The sequence below is a fragment of the Salmo salar genome, chromosome 25, assembly GCF_965601325.2.
Source record: "Salmo salar chromosome 25, fSalSal1, whole genome shotgun sequence".
NCBI classification, from domain to species: Eukaryota; Metazoa; Chordata; class Actinopteri; order Salmoniformes; family Salmonidae; genus Salmo; species Salmo salar.
Genome location: NC_138315.1, coordinates 43,780,174 through 43,800,131, shown reverse-complemented (window position 1 = coordinate 43,800,131; position 19,958 = coordinate 43,780,174). Strand labels below are relative to the sequence as shown.

The 19,958-nt window shown below is 45.4% G+C and overlaps 1 protein-coding gene across 2 annotated transcripts in view; it reads left to right on the top strand.

Annotated features, from left to right (window-relative positions):
* Positions 1 to 19,958, top strand: part of tfpia (tissue factor pathway inhibitor a) — a 49,676-nt gene that overhangs the window by 27,592 nt on the left and 2,126 nt on the right. The window contains exons 2-4 of one of the 2 annotated variants that reach the window (XM_014174531.3): positions 5,641 to 5,844; positions 18,582 to 18,758; positions 19,534 to 19,635. In XM_014174531.3, the coding sequence (XP_014030006.1) occupies positions 5,641 to 5,844; positions 18,582 to 18,758; positions 19,534 to 19,635 (483 nt within the window). The remainder of the gene's footprint in view (positions 1 to 5,640; positions 5,845 to 18,581; positions 18,759 to 19,533; positions 19,636 to 19,958) is intronic. The other variant, XM_014174532.3, reaches the window with a different exon arrangement.

Below are 19,958 nucleotides of genomic sequence, written 5' to 3'. Positions count from 1 at the left end.
CGGTCAGCACTCCTCTTCTGCCGTCCACTGGCTTCCTTCAGGGATTCTTGGACGGCTCTCTAGGTCTCCTTGGAGCGCTGTACCCAACAGGTAGAGACATATAACCTCACGTCCTTAGCCAAGGTGGGCCACCAGTACTTCCCCCTGAGACTCCGCACTGTCCTCGCCACACCAGGATGACCCGAAGAGGGTAGAGTGTGCGCCCACCGAATCAATTGATCACGGACACCGAGCGGCACGTACATGCGACCCTCGGGACACTATGAAGGCGCAGGTTCCAATACTAACGCCCGCTCGATGTCCGAGTCCACCTCCCATACCGCCGGTGCCACCAGCCTAGACGCTGGAATGATGGGAGTCGATCGATGGGCCGGTCCTCAGTGTCATAAAGACGGGACAGCGCGTCGGCCCTCGTGTTCAGGGAGGCTGGTCTATAGGAAATCGTGAACCTAAACCGGGCGAAGAACATGGCCCACCTTGCCTGACGCGGATTCAGTCTCCTAGCTGCCCGGATATACTCCAGATTCCGATGGTCGGTCCAGATGATAAAGGGGTGCTTAGCCCCCTCAAGCCAGTGTCGCCACACCCTCAAGGCTTTTACCACTGCTAGCAACTCCCTGTCCCCCACATCATAGTTACGCTCCGCCGAACTGAGCTTCTTCGAAAAGAAAGCGCAGGGGCGGAGTTTCAGTGGCGGACCTGAGCGCTGTGAGAGCATGGCACCCACCCCAGCCTCAGATGCGTCCACCTCCACTATGAATGCTAGAGACGGGTCCGGGTGCGCCAACACGGGTGCTTCGGTGAACAGCACCTTCAACCTCTTGAAGGCTCCGTCCGCCTCAGTCGAGCACCGTAAACGCACCAGCCCCCACTTCAGAAGTGAGGTAATGGGAGCCGCTACCTGGCCAAAACCCCGGATAAATCTCCGGTAGTAATTGGCAAACCCTAAGAACCGCTGCACCTCCTTCACCGTGGTTGGAGTCGGCCAATTACGCACGGCCTTAACGCGGTCACACTCCATCATCACCCCCGTGGTGGAAATGCGATAACCCTGGAAGGAGACGGCTCGATTGGAGAACACACACTTCTCAGCCTTGACGTATAGGTCATGCTCCAGCAGTCTCCCAAGAACCTTGCGTACCAGGGACACATGCGCGGCGCGGGTGGCGGAATATATCAGAATATCATCGATATAAACAATCACGCCCTGCCCGTGCAGGTCCCTGTGAATCTCGTCTACAAAGGATTGAAAGACGGCTGGAGCATTCTTTAACCCATACGGCATGACGAGGTACTCATAATGGCCCGATGTGGTACTAAATGCGGTTTTCCACTCGTCTCCATCCTTAATACACACCAGGTTATACGCGCTCCTGAGATCCAGTTTTATGAAGAATTTAGCTCCGTGAAATGATTCCACCGCCGTAGCGATGAGAGGTAGCGGGTAACTAAACCCCCCGTGATAGCATTTAGACCTCTGTAATCAATGCACGGACGCAGACCTCCCTCCTTTTTCTTCACAAAAAAGAAACTCGAGGAGACGGGTGAGATGGAGGGCCGAATGTACCCCTGTCCCAGAGATTCCGTGACATATGTCTCCATAGCCACTGTCTCCTCCTGTGACAAGGGGTACACGTGACTCCTGGGAAGTGCAGCGTTAACCTGGAGATCTATCGCACAATCCCCCTGTCGATGAGGTGGCAATTTGGTCGCCCTCTTTTTACAAAAAGCGATCGCCAAATCGGCGTATTCAGGGGGAATGCGCACGGTGGACACCTGGTCTGGACTCTCCACCGACGTGGCACCTATGGAAACTCATAGACACCTCCCTGAACACTCCTCGGACCACCCCTGGAGAACCCCCTGTTTCCCCGAAATCCGGGGATTGTGATCAGCCAGCACCACCGGAAACGCAGGCGAATCGATAAGAAAGAAACTAATCCGTTCCTTAAGATTCCCCTGCGTTACCATGTCCAGTGGAACCATAGACTCCCTGACTAGCCCTGACCCTAATGGCCGGCTATCTAGGGAGTGCATGGGGAAGGGGGAATCTATCGGCACTCGCGGAATGCCCAGCTTAATGGCGAGTCCGCGATCCATAAAGTTCCCAGCTGCGCCTGAATCGACTAGTGCCCTATGCTGGGAAGAGGGAGAAAAATCTGAAAACAAAATTAATAAGAAATGTGACCAACGGGGGGTTCTGGGTGAGTTTGGTGCTGACTCACCTGGGGTGACCGAGAAGTGTTCTGCCTGCCCTCTCAACTCCCAGACTGACTCCTCCAGAACCGGTCGGCCGTGTGTCCTCTCCGACCACAGCTGGTGCAGGAGGAGCCAGCTCCTCCGATGCCCCTTGGCACAGCCCCCCCCCTAACTCCATAGGAGTTAGGGGGGGGGCCCTTTCCGAACACCCGCGGGCAGCCAGCAGATTGTCCAGTCGGATAGACATATCGATGAGCTCATCGAGAGAAAGAGTGGTGTCCCGACAGGCTAGCTCCCTGCGGACGTCCGCCCGGAGACTACACTGGTAATGGTCTATCAGGGCCCGTCGTTCCACCCCGCCCCAGCAGCCAAGGTCCTGAACTCCAGCGCAAAGTCCTGCGCGCTCCTCGTCTCCTGCCTGAGGTGGAACAGCCTCTCACCCGCCGCTCTTCCTTCCGGAGGGTGGTCGAATAAGGCCCGAAAGCGGCGGGTGAACTCTGGATAGTGGTCCCTCGCCGAGTCCGGACCATTCCAGACTGCATTGGCCCACTCCAGAGCTCGGCCCGTCAGGCAGGAAACGAGGGCACTCACGCTCTCCTCTCCCGAGGGAGCAGGTCTGACGGTGGCCAGGTACAGCTCGAGAAATCCCTGGCACCCAGCCGCCGCTCCATCATACTCCCTTGGGAGCGCCAGACGAAGCGCGCCAGAGCCAGACGCGGTGGGAGGCGGAGGTGGCTGCGTCGGAGGAGCCGGAGGTGGAGAGAGGAGAACACTCCTCTCCCATTGGTCCATTGCGGATCCGATTCGGTGGAGGACTGATGTATGATGGAGCACGTGTTCCTCCATCGAGGGAAGGGGGTTGGCAGCTGCTCCTGCTGACTCCATAGGTGGTGCGGGATTCTGTAATGCTTAGGCGTAGTGGAGGAGGAATCAGACGCAGGAAGCAGCGATACGGGTGATGGCTTTTTAATGTGCGACACAGCAAAACACCTGCCACCCCAAATGGCGAACTCAGCGCACACAAAAATCAAAGTGCCCCAAACACAGGGGACAAAACACAGTGAGCGACAACCCACGCACTAGCGCTAAATACAACACAGCGCATAACAATGCAACTAACAGATAAACAATCCCGCACAAAGAGCAGGCGGGCCAACTAGCTAATATAGCCCCGCTAATCAACCCAACTAAGGACAGGTGAAAACAATAACAGAAAGGGGGAAACAAAAAGGAATCAGTGGCAGCTAGTAGGCCGGTGACGACGACCACCGAGCGCCACCCGAGCAGGAGGGGGAGCCACCTTCGGTGGGAGTCGTGACAGTTTACTGTGCACCAAGGCTAACTTTTTTCAAGATCAAGATCACCCTTTTATGAGCAACTACAAGTTTGTTTTTAGTTTCCAGTGTTGAATTTGACCCCACATCCTCTGCTTGAGGCAATAGGGTTGTCTCTAGGAGTGTTGTTTTTGGATGGCCTACATTAGCAAGGCTGGACAATAAGTAATGGAAGAACACATTGACTATTGTACAGTACTTCTGTTGACCTCACGGGGGGGATCAAATCAATAGGAACATCCTGTTTTCTTTTTCCTCCAGACTTATTACACATCTTCCAATAAAACGAGGTGTTTTCCCAGTGCCCACTTAAAGCAAGTTCAGTGGAACAGATGAGCAGTCACTTTTTCCTTGTCTTTTCATACATCTTAGGACTGAAAAGCGAAGGGACTGCTGCTGCTCTCAGGGTGGTGTGGGTTTTTGAGAGAAAGACAAACAATAGGAACATTATTGCCCTCTTTAGGGAGGCTAAGCACAGATATATGTTTACAAAGAGGGCCTAGCGGTACAGAGACGGAGACAGCATGTGGATTGTCTGTCTGTAATTACCCCTGCATGGGCACTCCTCCCTCTGCTTATCTGCCCGGACAGAGGATTGTGAATACAAATATCTGCAGCCATGCTAGGAAAAAGTAATCTCCCCTGCAAAAGCAAACTGCTATAACCCAGCGGCAGGCTGGCAGGCGAGAGGGTATTTGTAAAGATGGCTGTCTTGCTGTGGGCTGGCTGGGGCCTGGGCAGCATGGTGGGGCTGTGGAGTTTGGAGGTGTTGCTGGGCTGGAAGTACTGAGGATGCCATTCGGCCGGTAATGCCACAGCATTTAATAGCTGTCAGGTTGTATGCCATCAAAACAACCCTCCCTAACAAAGTGTCACACACCAAATGACTGTTTACCATAATTATATATAAAAATAGATGGCTATCGAGCTTGATTGTCACATTGCGGTTGTTTACATCATCTTATATGCGGCTGTATATGATGAAAGGTACACATCAAGTTAACTGTATGTATCACATAGTACATACTGTAAGTAACTATCTACAGCATAACCACAGGAACCAACTAACCTAATCTACAGTGTGGAAAAGGAAAACCCAGTCCCTCTTGGCAGATCCGGAAGATCAGGATGTTGAAGGTTAAGTGATCCACCCAATGGGAAGGAGGCTGTCACTCAACCCCCCCCCCCCCCCCCACACACACACACCACCCTCTGCAGAGCCCCAGCCCTCCTCAGACAGAGATTATGCTCCTCACAGTGTGATCTGAAGGGACGGGACTTTCACAGCAGGCTGAATCCAGACCCCGACTGCCCAGAACACAACAGGAGGGGGACTATTTGCACATTGTTGCAACACTGTATATAGACATATGACATTTGAAATGTCTTTATTCTTTTAGAAATTTTGTGAGTGTAGTGTTTACTGTTCAGTTTTTATTGTTTATTGCACTTTTGTTTATTATCTATTGTTTATTATCTTGCTTTGGCAACGTAAACATATGTTTCCCATGCTAATAAAGCCCCTTAAATGTAATTTAATTGAGAGCGAGAGAGAGAGTGCGAGAGAGAGAGAGAGAGAGAGAGAGAGAGTCCAAGCAGCAAACTGATGGTGATTTAACATCTTGGCTGCTTGCTGTGAAGATGCTACAATATTTTGGTACTATCCCAAGTCATCTGTTCCCACGTCTTGTAGAACACGTGGTATGCAATGTAAAACGTGTGTTTGGTGGAATGCATTTACAGTATAAAGCACTGCTAAAGCCACAGCTATATTTTTGAGAGTTTTATTTTTGTTGTTGAGTCTGAGTGAAGGCATATGTTGCTCAGTAGAGCAGATCAGAATTCTGAACATGTTGAATTCTATTCAGGATTATTATGAGTGACCAGCTGCAAGGCTGTAAGGTCAAACCATTTATACAGACTCCCCCACAACCAAATATCTACACACAACCATTAAAATAATTTGGAATGTACGTACCAGAGAAATGTTCTTACCCAGTCCAAAGCTTCAGGTTAAAGCGCTGACCTAAATTACACCAGAACATTTCCATGAATTCTGTGAATCTTGCATGTCAGTATGCTAACTTTGGCTTTCTTCTCTCCATAGCAGATGGAGCCCAGCCTGAGCTCTTCATTTTCCACCAGTCGTGCGCCCTGAAGAAGGACGAAGGGCCCTGCAAGGCATTAAAGGAGCGTTTCTACTTCGACATTGACACGGGTCGCTGTGAGGCCTTCGAGTTCGGTGGCTGCAGAGGCAACGCCAACAATTTTGAGACCTTGGAGGCATGTGAGGGAATGTGTCTGGTGTCTGGTGAGTTTTTAGAACCTTTCTCTGATTTCTCTGCAGGTCAAATGTAAAAATGTGCCTCTGTTGATGTGTGAAGAATTATTCATTTTTGTACCAAGTATCATTCTGTATATTCAGAAAGACTCTTGTTATTTTATTTAGATAGATGAAGCAAGCACACATGTTCTCCAGGAAATGTACAGTATCCTTTGTAGATTTTATTTCCTTTACTAGGAATGATAAGAGGTTCCCTGGTCAACCAATTCCCTGATTACTATGTTGTTGGTTTCCGCCCTTTTCAAAACAATGATCTGCCGTGTTGCCAAAATATCTAAATAGATTAGACACAGAGTACGGTTGCATGCATACAATAATGTGATTATTGTTGATAGTCAGGTTAATATAATAGTTTGATTAAAACGATTACATGCTTTGCAAGAAGAACGATTTCCCTAATAAGCCTGTTTCCATGGACTCATCTGAGATCAGATGGCACTCTGATAAATGCAGAAAATCACCAATCAAAATAAAAGTTGTACCATGTTGTTTTTGCAAAGACTATTTGATTCTATTTCTAAGATGCATAGTAAAAAAAAAAATCCAAACACACTTCACTCACACATAAGATCCTGGCACATGCACAGATCAAATATACCTCTGGAATAATTCAAACAATGCTCAGAAAACCAGGTGTTTTAATCGGCTTATGCTTACTTTTGACGCCGATTTAACGCCGATTTAAGATAAGCAGAGTAAAGTGTTTACGTGACTAATGCCATACTCGGCCTTCTGCCATAATCAGTTTAATATCGAATTAGGATTATGCATGTAAACTTACTCATTGTTTTTGAGCCAGTTAACACGATGACATCATCGAAGTAGTTGGTTTGGCAGGTTTTATTGTAGAATAGCAGGGAGTTCCCAGTGTTCTATCATACATTCAAGTCAGCCGTATAGTTTTCACGCTTTATGGTTTTGTGTGGAATGCTGTCGTTAGACTGTCAGACCAAACTCTCACTCCCAAACACATTCCCAATGCCGTTCTGAGAAAGTTTGGACGTTCCATTCCAAGAAAGTTTGCATGTTTCTCTGTCAAACTATCAGCCAAATCTATTGTCAAGCCTGGGACAATGGCGCTGTTGGCTGATTGGCTATGTGAAAAAGACTGTCATCCAGGCTCATTCTTGTTGTAGAAACGATTGGGCTGTTAATAGTATTATGTGGTATGTGTGTAGTGTCTGAGTTTGTTAGAAGGGACATCAAAGTTGGCTAAATTACAGAAAACAAAGTGAGTTGTTCAACCCACACTGTAATATGTGCACAGCATTAACGTGTGTGTCTGTGTGTGTGCGTGCGTGTGTGTGTGCGTGTGTGTGTGTGCATACACATGCCTGCAATGCATTTGTTAGATATTACTGCATGGTCGGAACTAGAAGCACAATCATTTCGCTACACTCGCATTAACATCTGCTAACCATGTGTATGTGACCAATAACATTTGATTTGATTTTGCATTTTGGGTGTTACCTAAACCGTGGGTGTTATTGAAATGAGATAGCAATATTCATAGATGTCGGATCAATATGAATTATGCTGTGGATATCACAGTGGAGAAACCAGTGGAGAAACTCTACTTTGTCTGTAGCTAGAAACACTGCTTTCTTAAAAGTGTAATTTATTATGAATGTATGTCTCATTGTCATTGTGGTACAATGTTGTATCATTGTATGCATTATTCAGTTGACGTATAAGGGAATTGTGGGTGAATTTGCATCCTGCTCGGGCCGGTAACACTTTTATAGTATTGTTTTATTCAACATGCCGACGAAACCAGGCATATTGAATTAAATAAGAAAATGATGGTAGCCCTGTGAGGTCAGGGTTAACATCCAAATCAAATCACATTTTATTGGTCACATACACATGGTTAGCAGATGTTATTGGTCACATACACATGGTTAGCAGATGTTATTGGTCACATACACATGGTTAGCAGATGTTATTGGTCACATACACATGGTTAGCAGATGTTATTGGTCACATAGACATGGTTAGCAGATGTTATTGGTCACATACACATGGTTAGCAGATGTTATTGCTTCTAGATCTGACAGTGCAGCAGTATCTAACAGGTAATATCTAACAATTACACAACAAAACATAATACACACAATCTACTAAAGGAATGGGATGAGAATATATAAGTATTAAATATATGGATGAGCAGTGACAGAGCGGCTAAGATGCAATAGATATTAAAGAATAGATAGTGAAGGATACAGTATATACATATGAGATGAGTAATGTGAGATATGTAAACATTATTAAAGTGGCATTAATAAAGTGACTAGTGTTCCATTTATTAAAGTGGTCAATGATATGATATCAAGTGTGTAGGTAGGCAGCCACCTCTCTGTGCTAGTGATGGCAGTTTAACAATCTGATGGCCTTGAGATAGAAGCTGTTTTCAGTCTCTCGGTCCCAGCTTTGATGCACCTGTACTGACCTCACCTTCTGGATGGAAGCGGGGTGAACAGGCAGTGGCTCGGGTGGTTATTGTCCTTGATTTTTTGCCTTTCTGTGTTGTAGGTGTCCTGGAGGGCAGATAGTTTGCCCCCAGTGATGCATTGTGCAGACCGCACCACCCTCTGGAGAGTCTTGCGGTTGTGGGCGGTGCAGTTGCCGTACCAGGCGGTGATACATCTTGACAGAATGCTCTCAAATGTGCATCTGTAAAAGTTAGTGAGGGTTTTCGGTGACAAGCCAAATTATTTCAGCCTCCTGAGGTTGAAGAGGAGCTGTTGCGCCTTCTTCACCACATTGTCTGAGTGCGTGGACCATTTCAGTTTGTCGGTGATATGAACACAGAGGAACTTAACTTTCCACCTTCTCCACTGCTGTCCCGTCGATGTGGATAGGGGGGGTGCTCCCTTTGCTGTTTCCTGAAGTCCACAATCATCTCCTTTGTTTTGCTGACATTGAGTGAGAGGTTATTTTCCGGACACCATACTCCGAGGGCCCTCACCTCCTCCCTGTAGGGCGTCTCGTCGTTGTTGGTAATCAAGCCTACCACTGTTGTGTCGTCTGCAAACTTGATGATTGAGTTGGAGGTGTGCATGGCCACATGGTCGTGGGTGAACAGAGAGTACAGGAGGGTGCTGAGAATGCACCCTTATGGGGCTCCAGTGTTGAGGATCAGTTGAGTGGAGATGTTGTTTCCTACCATCACCACCAGGGGGCAGCCCGTCAAGAAGTCCAGGACCCAGTTGCACAAGGCATGGTCGAGACCCAGGGTCTCAAGCTTAATGATGAGTTTGGAGGGTAATATGGTGTTGAATGCTGAGCTGTAGTCAATGAACAGCATTCTTACATAGGTATTCCTCTTGTCCAGATTGGAAAGGGCAGTGTGCAGTGTTATGGCGATTGCATCGTTTATGGACCTATTGTGGCGGTAAGCAAATTTAAGTTGGTCTAGGGTGACAGGTAGGGTGGAGGTGATATGATCCTTGACTAGTCTCTCAAAGCACTTCATGATGGGAGAAGTGAGTGCTACGGGGCGATAGTCATTTAGTTCAGTTACCTTAGCTTTCTTGTGAACAGGAACAATGGTGGCCATCTTGAAGGATGTGGGAACAGCAGACTGGGATAGGGATTGATTGAATATGTCCGTAAACACACCAGCCAGCTGGTCTGCGCATTCTCTGAGGACGCGGCTAGGGATGCCGTCTGGGCTGGCAGCCTTGCAAGGGTTAACACGTTTACATTTTTTACTCACGTCGGCCATGGAGAAGGAGAGCCCACAGTCTTTGGTTGCGGGCTGCGTCGATGGCACTGTATTGTCCTCAAAGCACGCAAATAAGTTGTTTAATTTGTCTGGAAGCAAGACGTCAATGTCCTCGATGGGGCTGGTTTTCTTTTTGTAATCCGTGATTGTTTGTAGACCCTGCCACATATGTCTCGTGTTCGAGCCGTTGAATTGTAACTCCACTTTATCTCTATACTGACACTTTGCTTGTTTGATTGCCTTATGGAGGGAATAACTACACTGTTCAGCTTTGCGTGAATGCACGGTTTCTGCTTAGGGAAGGTTTTAATAGTTACAGTGGGTACAACATCTCCTATCATCTTCCTTGTAAACTCGCTCACCGAGTAAGCATATACGTCAATGTTGTTCTCTGAGGCTACCCTGAACATATCCCAGTCCACGTGATCGAAGCAATCTTGAAGCGTGGAATCCAATTGGTCAGACCAGCGTTGGATAGACCTAAGCACGGGTGCTTCCTGTTTTAGTTTCTGCCTATAAGAGGGGAGCAACAAGATGGAGTCATGGTCAGATTTGCCAAAAGGAAGGCGGGGGAGGGCCTTGTATGCATTGTGGAAGTTAGAGTAGCAATGGTCGAGCATGTTACTCGTTTGTGTACAGCAATCGATATGCTGGTAGAATTTAGGTAGCCTTGTTTTTAAATTAGCTTTGTTAAAATCCCCAGATACAATAAATTCAGCCTCAGGATATATGTTTACCAGTTTGCATAAAATCCAGTGAAGTTCCTTGATGGCCGTCTTGGCATCCACTTGCGGGGAATATACACAGCTGTGATGATAACCGAGGAGAGTTCTCTTGCGAGATAATACGGTCGGCATTTGATTGTGAGGAATTCTAGGTCAGGTGAACAAAAGGACGAGTTCCTGTATGTTGTTACAATTACACCTTGAGCCGTTAATCATGAAACATACACCCCCCGCCCTTCTTCTTACCGGAGAGATGTTTATTCCTGTCGGCGCGATGCACTGAAAATCCCGTTGGCTGTATGGACTCCGACGCATGTCCCCAGCTAGCCATGTTTCCGTAAAACAGAGTATGTTACAATCCCGGATATCTCTTTGGAAAGCAACTCTTGGCCAGATTTCGTTAACGTTGTTAACCTGTTGGGTCTAGGGGGCAGCATTTGCACGTCTGGATAAAAAAAATGTACCCGATTTAATCTGGTTACTAATCCTACCCAGTAACTACAATATGCATATACTTATTATATATGGATAGAAAACACTCTAAAGTTTCCAAAACTGTTTGAATGGTGTCTGTGAGTATAACAGAACTCATTTGGCAGGCAAAACCCTGAGACATTTTCTGACAGGAAGTGGATACCTGATGTGTTGTATTGACTTTAAACCTATCCCATTGAAAAACACAGGGGTTTAGGAATATTTTGGCACTTCCTATTGCTTCCCCTGATGTCACCAGCCTTTACAAAGTGTTTTGAGTCTTCTGGAGGGAGATCTGACCGAACAAGAGCCATGGAACGGTGATGTCCCATTAGACACCTTGCGCGCGAGTTGATGTTGGGTACCCTCGTTCCAATACGTTATAAAAGAGTATGCATTCGTCCACCTTGAATATTATTCATGTTCTGGTTAAAAAAGGCCCTAATGATTTATGCTATACAACGTTTGACATGTTTGAACGAACGGAAATATATTTTTTCCCCTCGTTCATGACGAGAAGTCCGGCTGGCTTACATCATGTGCTAACGAGACGGAGATTTTTGGACATAAATGATGAGCTTTTTTGAACAAAACTACATTCGTTATGGACCTGTGATACCTGGAAGTGACATCTGATGAAGAGAATCAAAGGTAATGGATTATTTACATAGTATTTTCGATTTTAGATCTCCCCAACATGACGTCTAGTCTGTATCGCAACGCGTATTTTTCTGGGCGCAGTGCTCAGATTATTGCAAAGTGTGATTTCCCAGTAAGGTTATTTTTAAATCTGGCAAGTTGATTGCGTTCAAAAGATGTAAATCTATAATTCTTTAAATGACAATATAATATTTTACCAATGTTTTCTAATTTGAATTATTTAATTTGTGACGCTGACTTGACTGCCGGTTATTGGAGGGAAACGATTTCCTCAACATCAATGCCATAGTAAAACGCTGTTTTTGGATATAAATATCAACTTGATAGAACTAAAAATGCATGCATTGTCTAACATAATGTCCTAGGAGTGTCATCTGATGGAGATTGTAAAAGGTTAGTGTATCATTTTAGCTGGTTTTATGGTTTTGGTGACCCTGTCTTTGACTTGACAAAACATTACACACAACTCTTGTAAATGTACTGTCCTAACATACTCTAAATTTATGCTTTCGCCGTAAAACCTTTTTGAAATCGTAAAACGTGGTTAGATTAAGGAGATGTTTATCTTTCAAATGGTGTAACATAGTTGTATTTTTGAAAAATTTGAATTTTGACATTTATTTGGATTCAAATTTGCCGCTCTTGAAATGCACCTGCTGTTGATGGAGTGCACCACGGGTGGCACGCTAGCGTCCCACCTAGCCCCAAGAGGTTAACTAGGGACTGGACATTAGCGGGTAATATACTCGGGAGTGGTGGGTTGTGTGCTCGCGTCCGAAGCCTCAATAGGAGACCGCTCCGGCACCCTCTCTTCCGGCGGCATTGTTTTGGGTCGGCCTCTGGAATCTGTTCAAATGCCCTGGGAGGTGCAGATAAAGGATCTGCTTTGGGAAAGTTGTATTCCTAGTCGTAGTGCTGGTTGTGCTGGTAAGTTGACGTCTCTCTGATATCCAATAGTTCTTCCCGGTTGTATGTAATAACACTTAAGGTTTTCTGGGCTAACAATGTAATAAATAATACAGAAAAAAACTAAATACTGCACAGTTTCCTAAGGACTAGAAGTGAAGCTGGTATCTCTATCGGCGCCATCTTGCCATCCTGTTCCACTGAAATGAAGTAGTTCACAGTTATGTCAAGAGACAATGTCACAATGTGTTTCTATTGCTACCAAACCTCACATGAGAAGAAGAAAAATAACAAACTAAGAAAAGAAAGTCTATATAGGAGTCAACAGTCAAGGACACATGAAACACCTCAGATATTGTCATGTTGTCACAATGTGACATTTATTTTACTCTCTCAATACCTGCATGTACTGAATGGGAATAATATGAAGACTGTTGTCATAATGGCTTCTTCGCAGATAAACAGAAATTCCACAGGAACATATTTCTCTCTCAAAGTCTTAAAAGGAAAATGTTAAACTAATACGAACACCATTTCAGTAATGACAACTCATTTAACTTTTACCTAATCAATCTGTCTGCTCTCCACCAATTTCTGTAAATTCAGACAATGGATGATGATAATGATGATGGTAATGATGATGAGAATGGATTTATACAACACTTCTCCAGGTGTTCAAAGCGTTTTATGGGTAAAACTCACTTCATTAAGTAGGCTCAAGGCCTTAGTCATAAAGTCACACACTGTTCCAAGCTTGTGGCAAGGCATTGTCGTCATCTTAAACTGCCAAAGAGGACAAAGAATAATGGAATTACTTTGCGAAGCCCACGGCTCATTTTGTTGGCTGCGAGCTCCGTGGCTACAGAGGACCATATCTCATTACCCCAACTGTGTCAGGGCATTATATGTCACAGAGGTCCCTGCCCTCCTTCCACTCTGGTGCCCTCACCCCTAACACCCTACCACATAAACAGGCTGAACAATATGAGAGTTTAGAAGAATGGGGGAGCCCTCTGTAGATCACAGCTCTAGCTGTAGTGCAGAGCTCCCATTATTTTACTCGCTCCTGGAAATTCCAACGTACACTTACTCAGCTCTGCCAGTTTAGGCCCCTAATCGTTATAGACGTGTTGTGTGGAAGGCTCGTCAAAACTTATACTGTCAACTTTAAACGACCCGTAACCTTTTTTACATTGCTGCATAAATGGCATATAAATCGTTGGCCACTGTTTACCTGTATGCAGTCCTCTACTACTCTTAGGTAACACCTCCAACACTACAACACATTATATGTCACACCGTCAGAGATACAGTCTCAGAGAGTCCTCTTCAGACAAGGGGACATCCTTAGTCAATGTGAGTATGGGAGTGTCAACGCGTCAGATGGTCAGTGTCAAGGCTTAACCCTGTTTTATTTCTAGCTTGTAAAACTCTTAATTCCTCTTTTAAAGGATATCCTCTCTATCAGTCAGTCCTGATGAAGCTGAGGCCCTGTTGTGGGATACATTAGAGTATGAATGGCTCCATCTAGTGGCCATTCGTTTTTAATGCCTCTGTAACAGAATACAATGGCACAATTGGAATAGTCTTGAAATGCATCCATCCTGCCTCCCTCCCTCCCTCCCTCCCTCATGGATCTGTCATGACTGGATTGTCGTAAGGAAGCTTTCCACCGCATTGCTTTCACCATTTATTGCTTTCACCATTTATGTAATGTCAGATCAATAGTTACTTCAAGAATAGGAGGAGGGAAGGATGTATTGTCCTTTGTGACTCAGTCGGTAGACCTTGACGTTTGACTCCGTTGAATATAACGACCCGTAACCACCCGGTGAATATATATATATATATATATATATATATATATATATATATATATATATATATATATATATATATATATATATTCACCAGGTGAATCCAGGTGAAAGCTACACTACATGACCAAAAGTATGTGGACACCTGTTCCTCGAACATCTCATTCCAAAATCATGGGCTTTAATATGGAGTTGATCCCCCCTTTGTTGTTATAACAGCCCCCACTCCTTTGGGAAGGCTTTCCACTAGATGTTGTAACATTGCTGTGGGGACTTGCTTCCATTCAGCCACAAGAGCTTTAGTGATGTCATGCACTGATGTTGGGTGATTAGGACTGGCTCACAGTCGGCGTTCCAAATCATCCCAAAGGTGTTCGATGAGGTTGAGGTTAGGGCTCTGTGCAGGCCAGTCAAGTTCTTCAACACCGATCACAACAAAACATTTCTGTATGGACCTCGCTTTGTGCACAGGGGCATTGTCATGCTGAAACAGGAAAGGGCCTTCCCCAAACTGTTGCCACAATGGTGGAAGCACAGAATCGTCTAGATATGTCATTGTATGCTGTAGCATTAAGATTTCCCTTCACTGGAACTAAGGGGCCTAGCCAGTACCATGAAAAACAGCCCCAGACCATTATTACTCCTCCACCAAACTTTACAGTTGGTGGAGGTTGTGTTGTGCATTTGAGCAGGTTGTGTTCTCACCAACAGAGATACAGGACTACTCTCAGGTAACACCTCCAACACTACAACACAGTATTATGTAACACCATCAGACACAGGACTAGTCTCAGGTAACACCAGATGGTGAAGCGTGATTCATCATTCCAGAGAACGCGTTTCCACTGCTCGTGTCCAGTGGCGGCAAGCTTCACACCACTCCAGCCAACACTTGGCATTGCGCATGGTGATCTTAGAACAGTTATTGTTCTGATGCTGCCTCCAGAGACAGTTTGAAACCCGGTAGTGAGTCCTGCAATCGAGGACAGACAACACTTGGAGGGTCCTGTTCTTTGAGCTTGTGTGGCCTACCACTTCGCGGCTGAGCCTTTGTTGCTCCTAGATGTTTCCACTTCACAATAACAGCGCTTACAAATTAACATGGGCAGCTCTAGCAGGGCAGAAATTTGACGAACTGACTTGTTGGAAAGGTGGCATTCTATGACAGTACCATGTTGAAAGTCACTGAGCTCTTCAGTAAGGCCATTCTACTGCCAATGTTTGTCAATGAAGATTGCATGGCTGTGTGCTCGATTTTATACACCTGTCGGCAATGCACCTGTATCCAAATCCATTAATGATTCCACATACTTATATACACTGCTCCAAAAAATTAAGGGAACACTAAAATAACACATCCTAGATCTGAATGAATGAAATAATCTTATTAAATACTTTTTTCTTTACATAGTTGAATGTGCTGACAACAAAAATCGCACAAAAATAATTAATGGAAATCCAATTTATCAACCCATGGAGGTCTGGATTTGGAGTCACACTCAAAATTAAAGTGGAAAACCACACTACAGGCTGATCCAACTTTGATGTAATGTCCTTAAAACAAGTCAAAATGAGGCTCAGTAGTGTGTGTGGCCTCCACGTGCCTGTATGACCTCCCTACAATGCCTGGGCATGCTCCTGATGAGGTGGCGGATGGTCTCCTGAGGGATCTCCTCCCAGACCTGGACTAAAGCATCCGCAAACTCCTGGACGGTCTGTGGTGCAACGTGGCGTTGGTGGATGGAGCGAGACATGATGTCCCAGATGTGCTCAATTGGATTCAGGTCTGGGGAACGGGCGGGCCAGTCCATAGCATCAATGCCTTCCTCTTGCAGGAACTGCTGACACACTCCAGCCACATGAGGTCTAGCATTGTCTTGCATTAGGAGGAACCCAGGGCCAACCGCACCAGTATATGGTCTCACAAGGGGTCTGAGGATCTCATCTCGGTACCTAATGGCAGTCAGGCTACCTCTGGTGAGCAGATGGAGGGCTGTGCGGCCCCCCAAAGAAATGCCACCCCACATCATGACTGACCCACCGCCAAACCGGTCATGCTGGAGGATGTTGCAGGCAGCAGAACGTTCTCCGCGGTGTCTTCAGACTCTGTCACGTCTGTCACATGTGCTCAGTGTGAACCTGCTTTCATCTGTGAAGAGCACAGGGCGCCAGTGGCGAATTTGCCAATCTTGGTGTTCTCTGGCAAATGCCAAACGTCCTGCACGGTGTTGGGCTGTAAGAACAACCCCCAACTGTGGACGTCGGGCCCTCATACCACCCTCATGGAGTCTGTTTCTGACCGTTTCAGCAGACACATGCACATTTGTGGCCTGCTGGAGGTCATTTTGCAGGGCTCTGGCAGTGCTCCTCCTGCTCCTCCTTGCACAAAGGCGGAGGTAGCGGTCCTGCTGCTGGGTTGTTGCCCTCCTACGGCCTCCTCCACGTCTCCCGATGTACTGGCCTGTCTCCTGGTAGCGCCTCCATGCTCTGGACACTATGCTGACAAACACAGCAAACCTTCTTGCCACAGCTCGCATTGATGTGCCATCCTGGATGAGCTGCACTACCTGAGCCACTTGTGTGGGTTGTAGACTCCGTCTCATGCTACCACTAGAGTGAAAGCACCGCCAGCATTCAAAAGTGACCAAAACATCAGCCAGGAAGCATAGGAACTGAGAAGTGGTCTGTGGTCACCACCTGCAGAACCACTCCTTTATTGGGGGTGTCTTGCTAATTGCCTATCATTTCCACCTGTTGTCTATTCCATTTGCACAACAGCATGTGAAATTTATTGTCAATCAGTGTTGCTTCCTAAGTGGACAGTTTGATTTCACAGAAGTGTGATTGACTTGGAGTTACATTGTGTTGTTTAAGTGTTCCCTTTATTTTTTTGAGCAGTATATATGAGTATTAGAACAGGGCCGTAGTGTATTGGACAACTCCTTTCACCTGGAATATTCCAGTATGTCAAGTTGGACAGCAGCCATAACCTTGAAAGACAGAGGGACATATTATTCTGATGGGTCACCAGTAATTCACCACCAAAACACTGATAGCTTTTTCCACCTTAGATGCCTTTCGGTTGAATCACTGGTTTGAATTATTCAACGGGCAGGGTCACACAAACACAAAGGAAAAAATCTCTGCTCTTTTGTTGTGTTGCTGTTAAAGTCAAAGTCATTCTTTCTGACATGCTTTAACACAGTCTGGTAAAGCAGTGTTCAGAAATGGAAAAGGACGTGATATTTGGTGATAAAGGGATAAACGGTAGGATACAATATATAATTATTCACAACATATTTGGGGATGACAGTTATTAGTTTGTCTCAGACTCTTCTAGAACTCAGAGAGGCTGAGGTATTAGTACAGCTTTAATTACAGCATCTATATATTCATGACCTTTTCATTTTTGGGAAGGCCGATAATGGACGGCCACTTAACTGAAATATTTGTATTAATTTGAGAGAGAAAAAAAAGCAATATCATAGCCTTGAAGTGTCAGGATATGAAGTGACTTTTATCTACTGGGGCTTGGCCCTGGTCAAGTCATTTCAGCTGTGGGATGTGTTCTATAGATGGGGCGACATCAAATCAATCACCCCCTAGATGACGTCTACACCGGTCTCAACGTCAGTGAAGAGGCGACTCCGGGATGCTGGTCTTCTAGGCAGAGTTCCTCTGTCCAGTGTCTGTGTTCTTTTGCCCATCTTAATCTTTTATTTTTGTTGGCCAGTCTGAGATATGGCTTTTTCTTTGCAACTCTGCCTAGAAGGCCAGCATCCGAAAGTCGCCTCTTTACTGTTGACATTGAGACTGGTGTTTTGCGGGTACTATTTACTGACGCTGCCAGTCGAGGACTTGTGAGGCGTCTGTTTCTCAAACTGCCTATCCATTCATAACTGTGTCAGCAGCCGACCTTCTATCTTCCTCCATGCCTGAGTATATCTTCTCTCTCTTTCCACCTCCTTCCCCTCTCATCATATTTTCTGTCAGTGTCTCTAGCTCTCCAGAGTGTTAGTGCCACCTCTTTTTCTCTGTTATTCACAGTTTGCCTGGAAGTCAATTTACTGGTCCAAGGGTAGATTGCAGTGTAGTGTAGATTGTATTTGACGTAGGGGAACAGGAAGCCTCTCGCCCATACTGTACTTTTTTCAACATTTCCTGCTGTCATCTTTTCAAATGACTCAGTAGCTGGTACTCATTTCTCCTCTTTTCAGTATCTTAATAATGTTATCTCTCTCTCTGCCCTCTCTCTCTCCCTCTATCTGTTTCTAGTTGACAAGAGTCCCTGTCACATGGAGGAGGCTCAATAATGTTCTCCCCTTTTCATTATCTCAATATGTTATGTCTCTCTCTCTCTCCCCTCTCTCACCATCTCCCTCCATCTGTCTCTAGTTGACAAGAGTCCCTGTCACCTGGAGGAGGCTCCGGGGCCATGTCGAGGTCTGGTGACTCGCTACTTATTTGACAACCAGAGTCAGGAGTGCAAGCACTTCTACTACGGAGGCTGCTTCGGCAACGCCAACAACTTCAAGAGTATGAAAGAGTGCCAGGCTAGATGCCAGAACCCAGGTAGTCCACAAGGGACCAACCAACCATAGGCCTTTTCTTACTAGCACTGTCTTTGCTGAAATCTACTTTGAGGAAAAATGTACTATGACTTTCTATATCTAGGTTGTCTCACCTAGCTATCTTAAGATGAACACATTAACTAACTCTGTCACTCTGGATAAGTGTCTGCTTAATGACTAACATGTAAATGTGCTAGGGGAGTATACAGTATTACTTCTCTGATGCCTTAAAAGTTTGCTGTGTGTTCTAAGATAGTTATACCTCTTGAAAGCCCAAATACTCACGTGTTTGCTGCAGTGGATGTTGTGAATATTGCACTTACTTGAAAATGATCTTGTTGACTGATCATCAAGTCATGTTTCACCTTCATTTTACATTGTTTTTTTGAGCATATTCAATTATTTTAGACATAGGCCTGATTTTGAATTTGTTTACATTCATTGACTGCATTTGTCCCCAAACATTACCAATACATTTTTCTACCGTGACCAAGCAATGTAAGAAACAAAATTGACGATAACTGCAAAATAAGGACATTGTGTATCAGAATCCTTAATCCATCTTCCTTGGGCTCAAAATAATTGTTCTCTTCATCAACCCTGAGTCCATAAGGGTAATAAGTTCTCTATGCTGTATGTTAATATTATAATGCTACTTCCTTGGTAAACCGGTTTTAACAACAGAGTAGTACACTGTTTGTATTATAGTACATTTCTATTAAATGCAGTAACTTATTATGCAATTAAACTCTAACCATGCTTTGGTTTCATTGCAGAAAATCCCACTGTGGCCCTTAAATTGGATGTGGCCCCTAAATTGGAGGTCACCGTCCCAGAACCCCATAGTCAGCCCAGTGTGCAGTCTCTCAAAGTAACTGGTAAGAAAACAATGTTTATGTATTTTCAGTTCATGTTTGTATCATCTTTATTTATTCAACAAACCCTATACCCCTGTGGATCTGTCAATGCTGGGAACACAGTCTCGTGGCAGCCCCTCGTGGTGGCGTGATGTCACTTCCTTTAAGTTAACTACAGTATCACAACTACTAATACTGTGAGGCGCTTTGCACACGGGCAGCAGAACTATCACAAACACCAGGCCACAGGAAGCACAGGAATTCAGGAAAGCAGTCATTTGTCATATGTACTACGGCAACTACAATAGCTAGGTAAGAGAGAGACAGTCATTTTACATGCGCCA